Source organism: Chiloscyllium punctatum, chromosome 15 (assembly GCF_047496795.1).
Source record: "Chiloscyllium punctatum isolate Juve2018m chromosome 15, sChiPun1.3, whole genome shotgun sequence".
In the NCBI taxonomy this organism is placed as follows: domain Eukaryota; kingdom Metazoa; phylum Chordata; class Chondrichthyes; order Orectolobiformes; family Hemiscylliidae; genus Chiloscyllium; species Chiloscyllium punctatum.
In genome coordinates this window covers 6,900,615-6,920,621 of record NC_092753.1, presented here as the reverse complement: position 1 = coordinate 6,920,621, position 20,007 = coordinate 6,900,615, and the positions used below count along the sequence as shown (strand labels likewise).

Sequence of the window (20,007 nt, the reverse complement as noted above, 5' to 3'; positions counted from 1 at the left end):
TGGTTAGCACTACTGCCTCACAGTGCAAGAGACCTGGGTTCAATTCCCACCTCAGGCGACTGACTGTGTGGAGTTTGCACATTCTCCCTGTGTCTGCGTGGGTTTCCTCTGGGTGTTCCGGTTTCCTCCCACAGTCCAAAAATTGTGCAGGTTAGGTGAATTGGCCATGCTAAATTGCCCATAGTGTGAAGTGCACGGGTAAATGTAGGGGAGTGGGTCGGTGTGGACTTGTTGGGCCGAAGGGCCTGTTTCCTGTAAGTAATCTAATCTAAAAAGTCCAATTTTGTATTGTTTGCCCCCACTAATTGTTTTGTTTTTATTTGCAATTTGCACCAAATTAAATATTTTAAATTAGATTTTTAAATTTATGTTCTCTGGATAAAACATTTGGGCTCCATCAACGGTCTGGAATGGAGGTGTTTGGAGCCTAAAAGTACAAGCATTGACTGAAGTCCAAGTTTTTTTTGACTGTGTTCCCAATGGTCATTTTAGGGGAAGCAAGTTAGGACCCCAGGGAATGTTGTCCACTCTCTCTAAACCAATTATGCTTCAGCAAAGGCAGTGATATTTCATGATGGGAGGCAGTTTAACTGTCTGGAGACCATCTCCCAGTAACAAGCTGAGGGCCCAACCCTCCAAGCAGGGCTATAGGCTTTGGAACAGATGCAGCCACAGGTTGCCTTAAAGAGGGAATTACTATTCTACACAGTTCCAAACCTCTGTCTGTCTCATCCTCCCACTCCATTTACTTCCAGTGCCTTCTCAGTTACTTACTCAGGATGAGCATGTGATTCTGGCTGTCCAACTCAGCCGGATTGCTGCACTCATTGGGTAAGGATTTCTTGGTAATTAATGCCCTGGTCAAACTCTTGGCAGGGGAGTGGGTAACAAAGCCAAATCCTGATCCTACTCCTAAAATCACAGTTCAGACCGTTGTTCAGAAAGACCCATCAATCTGTTTCATGAGACCCAATTTTGTTTGCCTTGATCAGACAGATACTGAGTTTAGTAACAATAAGCTAGGGGAAATAACTGAATCCGATAGACAGAACTAAGTGATCCCACATCTAGTTGTGAATGTCAATGGACAATTAAGTCACTAAAAAGGGGAGATGGTCCACAAATATCCCCATCCTTAAAAATTGAGAAGCATAGCAATTCCTTGCAAAAGACAAAGCTGAAGCATTTACAACCAGCTTTAGCCAGAACTGCCAAATCAATGATTCCTTTTCACCTGGGGTTCCAGCATCACAGAACGAGCTGCATCTTCAAACAGTCTGTTTCTTTGAAGCTATGGCAATGCCATCTACTCCACAATACTGAAATTTAAACAGGTTTACCCTATGCTCAAACAGCAGCACAAATCCATCCTCGTCAAGTACCACCTCAGTGTACATTTGACCATCAGCAAAATGATTGAAGGGGCCCTTGATAGTGCTATCAAATAACACGATCTCACCAGTAAACTGACCACTGGCATTCAGGTTGAGTTTTGCTTGGGGCACTCCTGACTTCATTACAGCTTTGGTCCAAACAAGGGCAAAATAGCTGGAGTTAAAGTAAGAATGACTGCCATTGATGTAAAGGCAACATTTGGTTGAGTACTCCCAGAGACAGTACATGCAATCTCCCATCAACAACCTTGGGGTTACCATTGGCCAGAAACTTATCTGGGTCAACCATATAAATACTGTGGGTCAGAGGCTGGCAACAAGTAACTTCAACTTCTGACACTCCAAAACCTTTCTAAAGCACAATCGTATGACTGCTGTAATATTCTTTGCTTGCCTGAATGAGTGCTTCTTGAATAATGTTCAAGAAGCTGAATACTATCCTGGACTACACAACCTGTTTGATTGGCACCACATCCATCCCTTCTTCACCCAATGTGCAGTGGCAGCTATGTAAACCATCCACAAGTTGCAGCAACTCACCAAAGCTTCTGCAATTATCCGTTGATTGTCCCAAAGTTCCCTTTTACGATCTTATTGAAATTAACTAAAACCCCTGCGATGGAGCCTTTCAAATCCACAACTTCTACTGCCTAAGTGTGACTTCATTCTACAAGTTCTAACAACAGTTAGTGAAGTGGACTTTTTCCCTTCACTGATGCTGCCAGACCTGCTGATTTCCTTCAGCATTTTGTGATGGTTTTTAATCAAAAATATGGTATTGACTCTTGATGCCCCAAAAAAGCATTCAAGAAGCGTCTCTAGTGTGAAAATAGTTATTGAGCAAAATATATGCTCCTTAACATCATTGACACTTTAAAGGTTTTTAATTTGGGTTTCATTTAGAAATATTCAATCAGTCAGTGATTAAATGCTTAATTTTAAGTTTACTTCAGGTTATCCAACTGCAATCCAAGCTGGTTAGCTTGGTTGGAAAGGGGTTTTCTTGTGGTGCAGTGGTAGAATCCCTGCCCCTGCACCTAGACACCCAGGTTCAGAAGTGTGTAATAACATCAGTAATTTAAACAAAAAGCTCAGTTTAATATTTGGCAACTTTATCTTCTTATATTATAATAAAAATAAACATACAATTAAAGCTTCGTCATAGCCCATTGTTATGACATGGTGTAAGCCCTCCTACTTAATGTAAAACCAGCAATACAAAAAAAAAATCCTGTGTAGTAAGCTGTGAAAATTCAAGTGGCCAAGAACTATTTAAAGTAAAAATTAACAACTTTGTTTCTTAAAGTATTACAGAGAATAACTAACTGACAGCTATATACTAGTTCTTACTCTAACCTATCTTTTACCTTCCTTTCTATAATACTAGCCCAATAAAACTCTCAATTAAGATTTATAAAACAAAACTTCTTATCTCAAAACCAGGCAACTGTTGGTTCTTTTACTTGGATCTTCCTGCATCTTCTTTTCTTCTTAGGGATTTCTGCTTGAAAGGTTACTGATTGAAAAGGTACCTTTTAAGGGAGCTGTTTTTCAGGCAAACTATTTACATGTTGGGGCTTGGCAGTTCTCCTCCCAATTGTTCATTTTTGCCCTGGTCTGATACCCCAGAGCATAGGATTGTGTCATTGGCTTTTAAGATTGTCAATTTACTCAATTAAGACTTGATTGGAATTCGGTATTTTTCAGGGTATAATTTAAACTGATTGGCCTAATTTGAATTTGTTTTTGTCTCCAGGCACCAAACTAATAGAGCTGGTCAACCAAGTATTACTTTGTTACCTTATTGAGAACACTTGGTGCTGTGTCCGGTAGTTCTGCTGCTTTTAACTCTCTTAAAGTACACCTACAACTTCATAACGCCATTTTAAAAAAACTGTATTATTCATAACCTTGGGATGTAGAAAAGTATTTCCGCCAAATACTTTGAGGTGCAGTCGTGTTTTAATGTAAGAAGCATGTCATCTAGTTTGTGCAAAAAGATTATTGTAGCACACGACTAGGTCTGGAATTTCTTTCAATTGTTAAGTTTGTTTTTGATTTTCATGATCTTCCATTCATAAATACAATTTATGCATGTAAATCTTGCTATAACAAGTTAAAGTGATGACTTTAATATGTTTTGTTTCAGGGAGAGTACTAAACATTGTAAATGCAGTGGAGAACCAGAGAAATGGTGAAATGATTCATTATGATGTCGATATGGGATGTAGCAACATCGTAAAGCCTTCCAGCAAGGTAGAGAGAAAAGGATCACATTTTGAATCAGATGGTGAACTAATGGATACGATGGAAGAGGTAAAGACTGATGTGAAAGTAGAAGAAGCACCTCGTTTGCGTAGAGCTTCATCCTTAACTCAAAAAGGGTAAGTTTCAGGTCAGGCATCAGAAAAGCTGTTGAAATTACATTAATTGAAATTTCAATTCCTTAGATTCCTCTCAAAATACTTAAGATATTAAAGGCTACAAAACAAAATAGGTAAGTTGAATTGAGATGCAGGTTAGTAAATGATTGAAAGTGACAGGACATTTTCAATGTCAAAATGTATCCGTCTGAGGACATTTTAAGAAGGGTAAATTGTGTTTGACTAATTGCTGGACCTTTTTAAAGATGTAACAAGAAAAATGAATAAGTGGGTCCCGAAGATGCAGTATTTCTGGACTTCCAAAAGGCATTTGATAAGATGCTGCACAAAAGGTTAACACACAAGGTAAAAGCACACAGGATTAAAGGTAATATGTTAGCCTAGATGGAGAATTGGCTAACCAACAGAAAGCAGAGTCTTTTTCTGTTTGGAAAGCGATAAGGAAGAGGGTGTGGCAGTGTTTGTTATTTGGGCCCTACCTAATTCAATCAGATTAATAACTTGGATGCTGGGATAGAATGTAATGTAGCCAAAATTTCAGATGGCACTAAAATAGGTGGGAAAGTAAATTGCAATGAAAACTAAGAAATTTAAAAATGGATATGGGTAGGTTAAGTGTACGAGCCAATGTTTGGTCAATGGAGTTTATTGTGGATAATTGTGAGGTCACCATTTTGGTTGGAGAAATGAAAAGACAGCTTATTATCTAAATGAAAAGAAACTTCAAAATTCTTTAGTGCGTAGGAGCCTGAGTGTTTTCATACATAAATTGTAGAAAGCTAGTACAAAGGTACAGCAGGTAATAAGGACAGCAAATAGAATTTTGGCAATTTTTACAAAAGGAATGAATATAAACATAGGCAAGTGTTCTTGCAATTGTACAAGGCATTGGTGAGACTGCATCTGGAGTACTGCATTCTGTTTTGGTCCCCTGGCTTGAGAAAGGATGTAATTGCATTGGAGGCAGTTCAGAGAATGTTCACTCAACTAATTCCAGAGAGGAAAGGCATGTCTTAGGAAAAGACACTGACATGTTAAGGACTGTAGTTGGTAGAGTTTAGAAGAATGAGAGGAGATCTAATTGAGGTACGTAATATGTGAAATGGGATTAACAAAGTAGTCGAAGAGGGGCAACAGAGAATGAGAGGTCATGGTTTTAGGCTAAATGGTGGCAGATTTAAAACATTGATGAAGAGCAATTACTTGTCTCCATCGGTCCTCAAATCTATAGAATTCACTACCGCCAAGTGTGGTGGATCCTGGGGCACTGAGTAAATTTGGGGAGATAGACAAATTTTTAATTAGTAATGGATTAACTGGTTATGGGGAGAGGGCAGGAAATTGAAGTTGAGGTTGAGATGAGATCAGCCATGATCGTATAAAATGTGGTGTGTGGGCTTGAGGGCTGAATTGCCTACTACTGCTCCTAGTTATTTTAGATTAAGTGAGAGAGGCTAAATGGCCTACTCCAGTGCCTATGAATGTGAATGCATGTGTATAAATACACAAACATAAGAATTTGTAATTCAGAACACATGAACACTGGATTTTGGCTTCTGCATTCTGCTGGTGCAGAGTCCATTTCATTAGTGGCGTAATTTGTACCTAGATGCTTTGTACTTAAGATGCCTTGTGTGGTGATATTGTACACATTTCACTATACTACAGTATTTTGTACTTGAGTACACATGACAGTAAATCTAACACTAATTCTAATTTGAACATTAAAGTTGAGCTACTGGTCTTAATGATACCAGTTAGATTGGAAATATACAGAAGTGTAACTGTGAAACATGGAACAATGGAAGGGAAATGGACGGAATGGTAAATTGGGAACATGGATGGGAGGGTGATATTTCATGTTCTAGTATCCATTTGTTGGATGAGGCAGCAAAAGATTTTCAGAGATTTATGAAGATTTTATTAAAAATCTAACTGAAGAACAAGTATCATTTTCCATCTTTCCTTCTGGATCCTTTCTCTGTCCAAAAGTCAGCACTCTGCTGTGCAAGAAATTGGCTTTTTTTTCTTAAAATAAAGAAACCCACCACAATGGCATGGTGGCTCAGTGGTTAGCTGCCTCTCAGCACCAGGATCCCAGGTTCGATTCCAGCCTCGGGTGACTGACTGTGTGGAGTTTGCACATTCTCCCCGTGTCTGCGTGGGTTTCCTCCGGGTGCTTCGGTTTCCCCCCACAGTCCCAAAGATGTGCAGGTTAGTTGAATTGGCCATGCAACGAACCAGAATTGATCAGGGACCTCAAAGTGAAGGAGCCATTGGGAAGTAGTGACCATAATACAATAAGCTTCAATCTGCACTTTGAAAGGGAGATGGTACAATCGGAAGTGACAATATTTCAGTTGAATGAAAGGAACTATGGAGCTATGAGGGAGGAGCTGGCCAAAGTTCAATGGTGCAATACCTTAGCAGGGATGACAGTGGAGGAACAATGGCAGATATTTCTGTGTATAATGCAGAAGATGCAGGATCATTTCATTCCAAAAAGGAAGAAAGATCCTAGGAGGAGGCATGGGTGGCCGTGGCTGACGAGGGAAGTTAAGAAACATATAAAGTTAAAAGAGAAAAAGTATAACATAGCAAAGGTAAATGGGAAAACGGAGGACTGGGAAGCTTTTAAAGAACAACAGAGGATTGCTAAGAAGGAAATACGCAGAGAAAAAATGAGGTAAGAAGGTAAACGGGCCAAAAATATCAAGGAGGATAGTAAAAGGTTTTTTAGGTATGTGAAAGGCAAAAAAATGGTTAAGACTAAAATTGGGCCCTTGAAGACAGAAACAAAGAAATGGCAGAAGAATTGAATTGGTACTTCAGAACTGTGTTCACTGGGGAAGACACAAGCAATCTCCCTGAGGTAACAGTGGCTGAAGGACCTGAACTGAAGGGAATTTATATTTGCCAGGAATTGGTGTTGGAGAGACTTTTAGGTCTGAAGGTTGATAAGTCCCTGGGGCCTGATGGTCTGCATCCCAGGGTACTGAAGGAGATGGCTCGAGAAATCGTGGATGCGTTGGTGATTATTTTCCAGAGTTCGATAGATTCGGGATCAGTTCCTGCGGATTGGAGGGTGGCTAATGTTGTACCACTTTTTAAGAAAGGTGGGAGAGAGAAAGCAGGAAATGATAGACCAGTTAGTCTGACCTCAGTGGTGGGAAAGATGCTGGAGTCTATTATAAAGGATGAAATTACGACACATCTGGATAGTAGTAACAGGATAGGTCAGAGTCAGCATGGATTTATGAAGGGGAAATCATGCATGACTAATCTTCTGGAATTTTTTGAGGATGTAACTCTGAAGATGGACGAGGGAGATCCAGTAGATGTAGTGTACCTGGACTTTCAGATAGCTTTTGATAAAGTCCCACATAGGAGGTTGTGAGCAAAATTAGGGCTCATGGTATTGGGGGCAAAGTACTAACTTGGATTGAAAGTTGGTTGGCTGACAGGAATCAAAGAGTAGTGATAAACGGCTCCATTTTGGAATGGCAGGCAGTGACCAGTGGGGTACCACAGGGATCAGTGCTGGACCGCAGCTTTTTACAATATATATTAATGATATAGAAGATGGTATTAGTAATAACATTAGCAAATTTGCTGATGATACTAAGCTGGGTGGCAAGGGGAAATGTGAGGAAGATGTTAGGAGATCTGGACAGGTTAGGTGAGTGGTCAGATGCATGGCAGATGCAGTTTAATGTGGATAAATGTATGGTTATCCACTTTGGTGGCAAGAACAGGAAGGCAGATTTCTATCTAAATGGAATCAATTTAGGTAAAGGGGCAGTACAAAGAGATCTAGGTGTTCTTGTACACCAGTCAATGAAGGTACGCATGCAGGTACAGCAGGTAGTGAAGGCGGCTAATAGCATGCTGGTCTTCATAACAAGAGGGATTGAGTATAGAAGCAAAGAGGTTCTTCTGCAGCTGTACAGGGCCCTGGTGTGACCACACCTGGAGTATTGTGTGCAGTTCTGGTCTCCAAATTTGAGGAAAGACATTCTGGCTATTGAGGGAGTGCAGTGTAGGTTCACGAGGTCAATTCCTGGAATGGCAGGACTACCTTGCGTTGAAAGAATGGAGCGACTGGGCTTGTATACCCTTGAGTTTAGAAGACTGAGAGGGGATCTGATTGAGACATGTAAGATTATTAAAGGATTGGACACTCTGGAGGCAGGAAATATGTTTCCGCTGATGGGTGAGTGCCGAACCAGAGGACACAACTTAAAAATACAGGGTAGACCATTTAGGACAGAAATGAGGAGAAACTTCTTCACCCAGAGAGTGGTGGCTGTGTGGAATGCTCTGCCCCAGAGGGCAGTGGAGGCCCAGACTCTGGATTCATTTAAAAAAGAGTTGGATAGAGCTCTCAAGGATAGTGGAATCAAGGGTTATGGAGATAAGGCAGGAACAGGATACTGATTAAGGATGATCAGCCATGGCCATATTGAATGGGGGTGCAGGCCCGAAGGGCAGAATGGCCTACTCCTGCATCTATTGTCTATTGTCTATCTATTTTCTAAATCGCCCATAGTGTTAGGTGCATTAGTCAGAGGGAAATGGGTCTGGGTGAGTTACTCTTCGGAGGGTCGGTGTGGACTTGTTGGGCCAAAGGGCCTGTTTCCACACTGTAGGGAATCTAATAAAAAAATGTTATCCAATCATCCAAATAAGAACTCAATTATTTTTAGATTTTCTAATCAACCAGTTTGGAGGTGGTATTATATACCTCTAGAGCAGGGACTTTGACTCATAGATAGGGGTACTCCCACTGCATAACAGGGTTTCTTCAGCTTTTTATAAATTTTATGACCCCATTATCACATCACCTGAATAACAAGTAACAAATATCCCACCAGGGATGAACTCAGCTCTTTTTTATTGAAGCAAGTCTGTTGAAACATGCTGACAGGAATCAAAGAGTAGTGATAAACGGCTCCATTTCGGAATGTCAGGCAGTGACCAGTGTCCTGGTCCTGAACACATGACATTTGAACCTGAACTTTCTGGCCCAATGACCCACACTACCATCAGGCACTAAGAATTGAGTTCTTCAATAATTAAAAAAACATTTAACCAGACGTTCTAATCAACCTGATAAGAAGTGTTGTTACACATCTCTGCAGCAAATGGGACATAATCCTGGGCCTCTTGGTCCTGGGTAGGGACACAACCAGTGCACCACAAGAGTGCCCTCTGAACTCTTTTTAAATAACCCATTGTCCAATCACCCATTTCAGTACTTACAAAATCAAGTAATAAACACTGCCAATTAATGGCAATAACACAACAGAAAATGAATGCAGCATGGGGAAATAAAGAGAGGGAACCCAATCAAAATGGACCTGGAAAGGGAGAAAATGCACTTCACCCCCTGGGGTTCCCACCTCTCTAAAGGCTTCAAGGGTGCTGGTAGAAGCCACACCACTTTCATTTTTTCTCTCTCTTATAATCCAAAAGCGCTCTTTCATACAATTTAATGATTTTTCCATCACTAAATCACTGCTGTTTTGCTTTCCACCATTATCAATACATCACTTGTGTTTTTTGAACTGATTATTTTTTATGTACAAAACCCATTAAGGTTAATGTGGACCATTAAAAGTGAGGGAGAGGTATAGAAATGGGAAGGGTACTAAATCAAAATGGAGTTCGAAGGGCAACACACCTTGATTAACCACCACCATTTCCAAATCCATTTCCTGGGGAAAACTGATAGGGGGAAAAAATGACAAAGACACAGAATGCTTCTTTGAGGAGGTCATGTGCTTTGTGAAGGAGAAAAGAGAGTGTCAGTATGAACTGAGATGCTGTCAACAGGCAATGTCAGAATCAATGGCTACTATATAAACAAAAGTCTTCATTCCTGCAAAATAAAACAGGGAATGAACTGCTTCCAAAAACTCAGTACTTGAGAGTGATGAGGAATGAGAGAGAGAAAATGTGGTATCAAAGGAAAGAATTGGAGACAAAATGGAATGGGGAGGTGGGGGTAAAAAATAAAAGCAAAAGATCTAGAATGTAAAAGAGGGATGAGAAATGTCTGTTTTACGGGGATGGAGGACATGGAGAAAGGAGATGTGAGAAAGGAAGATATCAACAAATGAGAGAAGGAATGAAGTTACATGAATGTGAGAACGGGATAAAAGTGTACAATCTAGATTCCTAGTCAATAGTTGGAAACAAAAATTTTAATAACTTCTTTATCCTTTATTATGTCTTTGATAGCCTACCTGCAGCTAAAGGTGACGATCACTGAGCATGTTAACATATTTTTCAGACTCTGTTGTACCCAAAGTTTAACTTTTAGAAGATGCACAGACGTCTGGTCATACTTTGGTAACAGTATTGTGATTTTGAATTCTCTTACATTGCATTTTGTTTCACAACTCTTTGAATAGCACAAAGAAGCCTGAATGTGGAAGGTCAAGTTTTCACACTTCTGAAAAGTCACTGAATAAAAGACCTAAAACAAAGACCGCCCTTCTGCAGGCTCAACGAAGAAGGCTTCTGGAGCAGGTAAAGGACGATTGAAAAGATAAACAACACTGGTGTAAACATGAGTGTCTTACTTTGTTTTCTCAATTAACTAACTTGTGGGATAAGAAGGTGGGAGCAACGATGAACAAATGCTTCTAGTTAATCAATTGCAGTCATTGTTGAGGAATAAATGGTGGTTAGGTTACTGGAAGGCAAGTCTTCTGATTTTGATTAGTGTTATGGCTCTTTTACAGCAACTTGAACAGGCACATATGCTTTAGTTAAACTTCTATTATTTGTTCATTGTATTTGAGCATTGCTGGCAAAGCAAGCATTTGTTGCCCATTCCTCATATCCTTTGATAATGACTTAAAAATACTGGGTAGACCATTTAGGACAGAGATGAGGAGAAACTACTTCACACAGAGAGTGGTGGCTGTGTGGAATGCTCTGCCCCAGAGGGCAGTGGAGGCCCAGTCTCTGGATTCTTTTAAGAAAGAATTGGATAGAGCTCTTAAAGATAGTGGAGTCAAGGGGTATGGAGATAAGGCTGGAACAGGATACTAATTAGGAATGATCAGCCATGATCATATTGTATGGCGGTGCAGGCTCGAAGGGCAGAATGGCCTACTCCTGCATCTATTGTCTATTGAGATGATCTGCTGAAGTCCTTGAGGTGTAAGGACACAAACAACGTGTGATGTTAGAAAGGGAATTCTGGTATTTTGAACCATAGAGTCATAGAGATGTACAGCATGGAAACAGACCCTGTGGTCCAACCCATCCATGCTAACCAGATATCCCAACCCAATCTAGTCCCACCTGCCAGCTTCCGGCCCATATCCCTCCAAACCCTTCCTGTTCATATACCCATCCAAATGCCTCTTAAATGTTGCAATTGTATCAGCCTCCACCACATCCTCTGGCAGCTCATTCCATACACGTACCACCCTCTGCGTGAAAATGTTGCCCCTTAGGTCTCTTTTATATCTTTCCCCTCTCACCCTAAACCTATGCCCACTAGTTCTGGACTCCCTGACCCCAGGGAAAAGACTTTGTCTATTTATCCTATCCATGCCCCTCATAATTTTATAAACCTCGACTAGGTCACCCCTCAGCCTCCGACGCTCCAGGGAAACAGCCCCAGCTTGTTCAGCCTCTCCCTGTAGCTCAGATCCTCCAACCCTGGAAACATCCTTGTAAATCTTTTCTGAACCCTTTCAAGTTTCACAACATCTTTCCGATAGGATGGAGACCAGAATTGTACGCAATATTCCAAAAGTGGCCTAACCAATGTCCTGTACAGCCGCAACATGACCTCCCAATTCCTGTACTCAATACTCTGACCAATAAAGGAAAACATACCAAACGCCTTCTTCACTATCCTATCTACCTGCAACTCGACTTTCAAGGAGTTATGAACCTGCACTCCAAGGTCTCTTTGTTCAGCAACACTCCCTAGGACCTTACCATTCAGTGTATAAGTCCTGCTAAGATTTGATTTCCCAAAATGCAGCACCTCGCATTTATCTGAATTAAACTCCATCTGCCACTTCTCAGCCCATTGGCCCATCTGGTCCAGATCCTATTGTAATCTGAGGTAACCCTCTTCGCTGTCCACTACACGTCCAATTTTGGTGTCATCTGCAAACTTACTAACTGTACCTTTTTATGCTCGCATCCACATCATTAATGTAAATGACAAAAAGTAGAGGGCCCAGCACCGATCCTTGTGGCGCTCCACTGGCCACAGGCCTCCAGTCTGAAAGACAACCCTCCACCACCTACCTCTGTTTTCTACCTTTGAACCAGTGACAGTGAAGAATCAATGATACAGTTTTAAATCAGGATGCTGTACGGCTCAAAGAGAAACTTATAGATATTCATGTTCCCATGCATTTACTGCCCTTGTCCTTCCAGATGATACAGACTTGGGAGGTGTGGTTAAAGAAAGCTTGGTGAGATACTGCCATGCATCTTGTAAGTAGTACACATGTATGGCAGTGGTGGAGGGAATTTACTTTTGAAGAGGTGAATGAGGACAAAGAGGACCTTGTCATGTGTCGTTTTGAAGTTCTTGAATATCGTTGAAGATGCACTCATCCAGGCAACTGGAAAGTATTCCATCACACTCCTAACTGGTACATTGTTGTTGGTGGGCAGGCTTTGGTTATCCAGGAGGTTTACCATAGAATTTCTAGCCTCTGCCCTCCTCTTGTAGTCACTGAATTCACATGGTTGACCCAATTGTTTCGGCCAATGGTAACCCTCAGGATGTTGATCGTGGGTATTTTTTAATATTCACTTGTGGGATGTCAGCATCCCTGGCTGGCCATCATTTGTTTCCTGTCTTTTGAGAAGGTGGTGGTGAGCTGCCTTCTTGCACTGCTGCAGTCCACCTTCTGTGGGTTGACACAAAATGCTGTAAGGGAAGCAATTCCAGGATTTTGACCCAGTGACAGTGAAGGAACAGTGATATATTGTCAAGTCAGGATTGTGAGTGGCTTGGAGCGAAGTTGAAGGTGGTGCTGTTCCTGTGTCTCTTGTGCCCCTGTCCTTCTAGATGGAAGTGGTCGTGGGTTTGGAAGGTATCTGTGGTGAATGTCTGCAGTGCACCTTATATATAGTACACACTGCTACTACTGAAGGTGGTGGAGGGAGTGAATGCTTGTGGATGCAGTGCCAATTAAGTGGGCTGCATTGCCCTTGATAGTGTCCAGGTTCTTGAGTGTTGTTGGCACTGCACCCATCCAGGCAAATTGGGAGCACTTCAAATTTGTGCTTTGTAGATGTTGGATTCAGGAGGTGTTTTACTCTCTGGAGTATTTTTAGCCTCTGACCTGCTCTAGGAGCCACTGTGTTTATGTAATGAGCCCAGTTGTTTCTGGTCAGTGATAACCCTCAGGATGTTGATAGCGGGAATTCAGTGATAGTAACATCATTGAATGTCAAGGGGTGGTTAGATTATCCCTTATTGGTGATGGTCATAGCCTAGCATTTGTGTGGTGTGAATGTTACTTGCCACTTGTCAAACCAAGTCTGGATATTGTCCAGATTTTGTTGAATTTGAACATGGACTGATTCTGTATCTGATGAGTCATGAATAGTACTTAACATTGTGCAATCATCAGCGAACGTCCCCACTTCTAACCTTATAATGGAGGGAAGGTCATTGATAAAGCAGCTGAATATTGTTGGGGCTAGGACACTGCCCTGAGGAACTTGTCCTCCGGAGATGTCTTGGAGCTGAGATGACTGTTTTGGTCCCCACACCTCAGGAAGGACATACTGGCACTGGAACGTGTCCGGCGGAGATTCACACGGATGATCCCTGGAATGGTAGGTCTAACATATGAGGAACGGCTGAGGATCCTGGGATTGTATTCATTGGAGTTTAGAAGATTAAGGAGAGACTTAATAGAGACGTACAAGATAATACATGGCTTGGAAAGGGTGGATGCTAGGAAATTGTTTCCGTTAGGTGAGGAGACTAGGATCCGTGGACACTGCCTTAGAACTAGAGGGGGTAAATTCAGAACAGAAATGCGGAGACATTTCTTCAGCCAGAGAGTGGTGGGCCTGTGGAATTCATTGCCGCAGAGTGCAGTGGAGGCCGGGACGCTAAATGTCTTCAAGGCAGAGATTGATATATTCTTGTTGTCTCGGGGAATTAAGGGCTACGGGGAGAATGCGGGTAAGTGGAGTTGAAGTGCCCAGCAGCCATGATTGAATGGCGGAGTGGACTCGATGGGCCGAATGGCCTTACTTCCACTCCTATGTCTTATGGTCTTATGGACTGACCTCCAACAACCATGACCATGTGCCAGGTATGACTCTACCAGCAGAGAGTTTGCCTCCAATACCCATTGATTCCTGTTTTGCTAGGGCTCCTTGATGCCACACTCAGTCGAATGCAGCCTTGATATCAAGGGCAGTCACTCTCATCTCACTTCTGGATTTCAACTTTTTGTCTATGTTTGAACCAAGACTCTGATGGGATTAGGATCTGAGTGGTCCTGGTGGAACCCAAACTCGGTAGCACTGAGCATGTGCTGCTTGATAGCACTGTTGATGACCCCTTCCATCACTTTACAGACATCGAGAGCAGACTGATGGGGCGAGAATTGGCTATGTTGGATTCCATACTGGGCAATTTTTGACATTGGTGGGCAGATGCCAGTGTTGTAACTGTACTGGAAGAGCTTGGTTAGGGAAACGGCAAGTTGTGGAACACGAGTCTTCAGTACTATTAGTGGAATGTTGTCAGGCCCCATAGACTTTGCGGTATCCAGTGTCTCCAACTGTTTCTCGATACCACGTGGAATGAAACGATGTGGCTAATGACTGGTGTCTGTAATGCTGGGGACCACTTGATGAGGTTGAGATGAATCATCCACTTCACACTTTTGGCTTAAGATTGCTGCAAATTCTTCAGCCTTCTCTTTTGCACTGATGTGTTGAGCTCTTCCATCATTTGAGGATGGGGATATTTGTCCACGACCATTCACAGCTGGATGTGGCCAGACATGGCTTGAAGGTAGGAGACCGAGGATGCTGGTAAAGGGTTGCTTTTCAGACTGGAGGCCTGTGACCAGTGGTGTGCTGCAAGGATTGGTGCTGGTTTTACTTTTTGTCATTTATACAAATAATTTGGATGTGAATATATGATGTATGGTTTGTAAGTTTGCAGATGACACCAAAATAGGTGGTGTAGTGGACAATGAAGAAAATTATCTCAGAGTACAACAAGACATCAGATGGGCCAATGGACTGAGGATTGGCAGATGGAGTTTAATTTAGATAAATGTAAGGTGTTGCATTTTGGTAAGGTAAACCAGGACAGAATTTTACAATTAATGGTAGGGCCTTCGAGAGTGTTGCCAAACAAAGAGACCTAGGGATGAATGTACGTAGTTACTTGAAAGTGGGAGTCGCAGGTAGCACAGCATGGTGAAGAAAGTATTTGCCTTCGTGGGTCAGAACATTGAGTGTAAGAGTTGGGGAGGTCATGTTGCAGTATACAGGATGTTGGTGAGATCACTTTTAGAATACTGCATAAAATTCTAGTCACCCTTCAGTAGGAAACATGTTGTTAAACATGAGAGGATGAAGAAAAGATTTACGAGGATGTTGCTGTGACTGGAAGGTTTGAGTTATAGGGAGAGGCTGACTTGGCTGGGGCTTTTTTCCCTGGAGTGTTGCAGGCTGAGGGGTGACCTTATAGAGGTTTATAAAATCATGAGGCACATGTACAGGATGAATAGCCAAAGTCTCTTTGCTCGGGTGGGTGAGTCCACAATTAGAGGGCATTGGTTTAAGGTGTGAGGGGAGAGTTTTAGAAAGGACTTGAAGGATAGCACTTTCATGCAGAGAATGATGTATGTATGGAACGAGTTGCCAGAGTACGTAGTGGAGGTGGAGAGAATTACAATCGCAAATTCAACCCAAACTCTGGGTCAGATACGTGGATGACACCTTGGTAATAATTAAAAACACAGAAATAGAGAACACACACCGGATCATCAATGCCACACTCTCAGGAATCCGATTCACCAGAGAGGAAGAAAAGGACAACCAACTCCCATTCCTAGAGGTGATGGTACAGAGAACACCGAACGGAGAATTCACCACAAAGGTATACAGGAAAGCCACACACACAGACCAAGTCCTAAACTACGAAAGCAACCACCCCAACACACACAAAAGAAGTTGCATCAAGACACTATTCAAAAGGGCCACAACACACTGCAGTATACCAGAACTGCAAAAAGAGGAAGAAGAACACCTATACAATGTATTCGCCAAAAACGGATACCCGCGCACTTTCATCAACAGATGCCTAAGGGAAAGACAACGGAATGAGGACATGCCATAACCCAAAGGACTAGCCACACTACCATATATCAAGAGCCTTTCCGAACTGACAGCCAGACTACAGCAGCCACTAGGACTCATAACAACACACAAACAGCCACTCTCAGACAACAACTCACCAGAACTAAGGACTCAATACCCAGCATGAACAAAACCAATGTAGTGTACAAAATGCAAGGACTGCACAAAACACTACATAGGACAAACAGGAAGACAGCTAACGATCCACATCCATGAACACCAACTAGCCACGAAACGATATGACCAGCTATCCTTAATAGCCATCACGCAGATGACAAGCAATATGAATTTGACTGGGACAACACTACTATTCTAGGACAAACCAAACAGAGAACAGCCAGGGAATTCCTAGAGGCATGGCACTCATCCACAGATTCAATCAATAAGCACATTGACCTGGACCCAATATACCGACCACTGCAACGGACAGCTGGAACTGACAACCGGAAGCGGCAGATTCAAACCACTACAAATGCCAGAGGAAAGATCACAGAAGCGCATCACAGGAGGCTCCCAAGCACTGAGGATGTCACCTAGATAGGGGACAAAACGTCTGCAACACAAATTTCCAGCTCAGCGAACAGAATCACAACAATATTTAAAAGGCATTTGGATGTATATATGAACAGGAATGGTTTTATGGGCCAGATGCAGGCAAATGGGACTAGGTCAGATTGGGATGTCTGGTTGGTACAGACAAGTTGGACCGAAGAGTCTCTTTCCATGCTTTGTGATTCTATGACTGCAGAGCTTAGATCTGACCTATTGGTTTTGGGATTATTAGATCTATCCATCATTTACCGCTTATGGTGTTCGCAAGTAGTCCTGTGTGGTATCTTCACCAGGCTGACACCTCATTTTTAAGTTTACTTGGTGCTGCTCCTGGCATACCCTCCAGCACTCTCCATTGAAACAGGGTTTATACCCTGGCTTTATGGTGATATTTGAGTGGGGGATATGCTGGCCAAGAGGTTGCGGATTAAGCTGGAATACAATTCTGTTGCTGTTGAGTGCCTCATGGATGTCCAGTCTTGAGTTGCTAGATCTGTTTGAAATCTGTCCCATTGAGCAGAGTGCCACATAACATGATGGAGGTTATTGTCAATGTGAAGGTGGGACTTCAGCTGTGCAATGACTATGCAGTTGGCACTCTGTTTTGGCACTAGGCCTTACATGGTGAATTTTCCAGGGTCAACAGGGCTGTTGTCTATTCTGGTGCCTAGGTCGATGCCAGATGATCCGTCCAGTTTCATTTCTTAGAGATTTTGTAGTTCTGATGTAACTGAATGGCATGCTCGGCCATCTCAGAGGTCAGTTGAAAGTCAACCACAATGCTAGGTTTCCAATAGTATGGAGTCACAGGCAGATTTTATTCCCTAAAGGACGTTAGGGAACCAGATGGGTTGTTCCAGTAATTGGTTATAGTTTCATGGTCATCAGTGGATTTTTAATTCCAGATTTTACAATCATTATTAAAAATTATTATTCAAATTGCACCATCTGCGACTGCAAAACTTTAACCTGGGTCCCCAGAACATTAATTGGGTTTCTGGATTAATAGTCCAGTGATAGTACCAAAGGCCCCGTCATTCAACAATGTTAATGATGTGGAGATCAAGGGAATTGGTTACTATTTCTTTTGGTGGAGATGTTTTTTGTTTGGTGCAAAGGTTTCTTCCCACTTATCAGCTCATGCCTCAGTATTCCAGTTCTTGCTGCTTATGGACACATTGCTTCTATATCTGAAGAGTTGTGAGAAATTCCATTGGGATTGATAGAAGCAAATGTAGCAGCCAATTTACACGTAAGGTTCCACACCACAGTGAGAGAATGACAAATGATCTTTTTCATGATTTTGGTTAAAAAGTAATTACTTCCAATGGGACGATTTCAATTTATTTTCTCATGTTGCAAAGAAACCTAGTTAGTGGATGTATACCAGTTACATTGAAATTGATAATCTCACTAACTTTTGTGGTAGAAATTGCTTTTCACAACTGTCTGATGTTGGTATTAAACTCTGCTCCTTTTGGGGGAGATGTCAAGGTAAAAGCATTATGGTTAACTCGAGAAAGAGAATTGATGTAAAGTTCAGGTTATTTGCCTATAGGAATTACCCACATTGTACTTGTGATAGGAAAACTTTGTAAATAAGAATGAAATGTTATTTGAGATTCTCAATGCTTCCAAACAGTGTAGTTAATAAGTATAATGCCAATCTGCTTTATTAACCAATGAAACAAATGACATCTCTTTTGATCTAATTTAATACTGGAATATAATTTCTGGCCAAAAAAGCTGTATTTGACCAGGCAACCCTGCTTACTTCAGCAGATGCCTGCAAGCTAAGTACAGATGTATTTGGTGAAAAGTAATTCTTCTTTATTCTGGAGATTATAATAGTCTGGACTTTTGTAACAAGAATATAACATGTTATTAAATTTGAGATTAGAGAAGTAAACTGCGAAAGGTCATTGGTCCAACATTTGTTATCGTTCCTTAATTGACTCCAGATAATGTTATAATCCATGTGGTATATTTACATAATGTGTGCAAGAATCCAGAAAGTTTGAGATTTCTACAGAGGAGCTCCATCCCTTTTTAATTACTTCATACAAGTATTTCTAAAATCATTTTATTTTATGCCCTCCCAAATATTTAAACGATGCTTGTTTTTTTTATTTTGTTTTTTGTGCATAGCATCAAGTACACTGCTGATTGTCATCATTGAGGCTCAGCTCTGGCTGTAAAATTCTGATTTTGATTTTGTATTTCAGGGGCAGATTTCAGTCGCATGCAGCAGTTCAGAGGAAGACAACAGTGAATCATCAGGGCGGCGATGCAGAAAACTCCCAAGAACACTTGAGCCGTTTTCACTGAAGCAACACACTACTCTGTCAGATGATCAACTTTTCAACAGTGACAAAGGTATTTTAGTACAGAGTGACTTATAGTTTCAAGGCCTGAAACCTGGATGATGGAGGGTTCTTAGTCTTGGTGGACTTGGTATATGAGCAGTTTTGTTTATTTATGGTTCCTGCCATTTAAATGGATCATGCATATCACAGGGAGCTGCCTTTTCTGGAAAACGTTGTTGTAGGAATCTCTGCATTGGTGGTAGTTAAATGTATTCTTCAGAGTGTTGCAGACAGTTTGTATAAATACTTGCAGCAGTGGAAAAGCTCTGGATTTGAGGCAGTGTTAAATATTCAGTCAGTTATTTGTACCTGGTTAAAGTGCAGTTACCTTGCTGAAATTGAATTGTGATGTGGGGCTGTCGCAACCACAACGAGCAGTAGAAACTGTACCATAGGAAATGTGAAGTGATTAACGTAGCATTGCTTTCTGTTTAATATCTCAGTTCCGTAAGCTCAGTTGGTTGAATAGCTTGTTTGTGATGCAGAGTGATGTATGTAAATTCAATTCTTGCACGGGATGAGGTTGCCATAAATGGCTCTCATTGAACTATAGAGAGTCATAAAGTCACAGAGATGTATAGCATGGAAACAGACCCTTTGATCCAACTCGTCCATGCTGACCAGATATCCTAATCTAAATTAGTCCCATTTGCCAGCACTTGGCCCATATCCCTTTAAACCCTTACTATTCATATACCCATCCAGATGCCTTTTAAATGCTGCATTTGTACCAGCCTCTTCCACTTCTTGCCATACACGAACCACCCTCTGCGTGTAAAATTTGCTCCTTAGGTCCCTTTTGTATCTTTCCCCTATTCCCTCTAGTTCTGGACTCCCCCACCCCAGGGAAAATACCTTATCTATTTATCATATCCATGCCCCTCATGATTTTATAAACCTCTATAAGGTCACCTCTCAGCC

The 20,007-nt window shown here is 41.6% G+C and overlaps 1 protein-coding gene across 10 annotated transcripts in view; it reads left to right on the top strand.

Annotated features, from left to right (window-relative positions):
* The window catches only part of LOC140486011 (histone-lysine N-methyltransferase SETDB2-like), a 94,595-nt gene that overhangs the window by 55,601 nt on the left and 18,987 nt on the right, over nt 1-20,007 (top strand). For all 10 annotated transcript variants that reach the window (XM_072584541.1, XM_072584537.1, XM_072584539.1 and 7 more), the window contains 3 exons: nt 3,544-3,778; nt 10,195-10,312; nt 18,946-19,096. In XM_072584541.1, the coding sequence (XP_072440642.1) occupies nt 3,544-3,778; nt 10,195-10,312; nt 18,946-19,096 (504 nt within the window). The remainder of the gene's footprint in view (nt 1-3,543; nt 3,779-10,194; nt 10,313-18,945; nt 19,097-20,007) is intronic.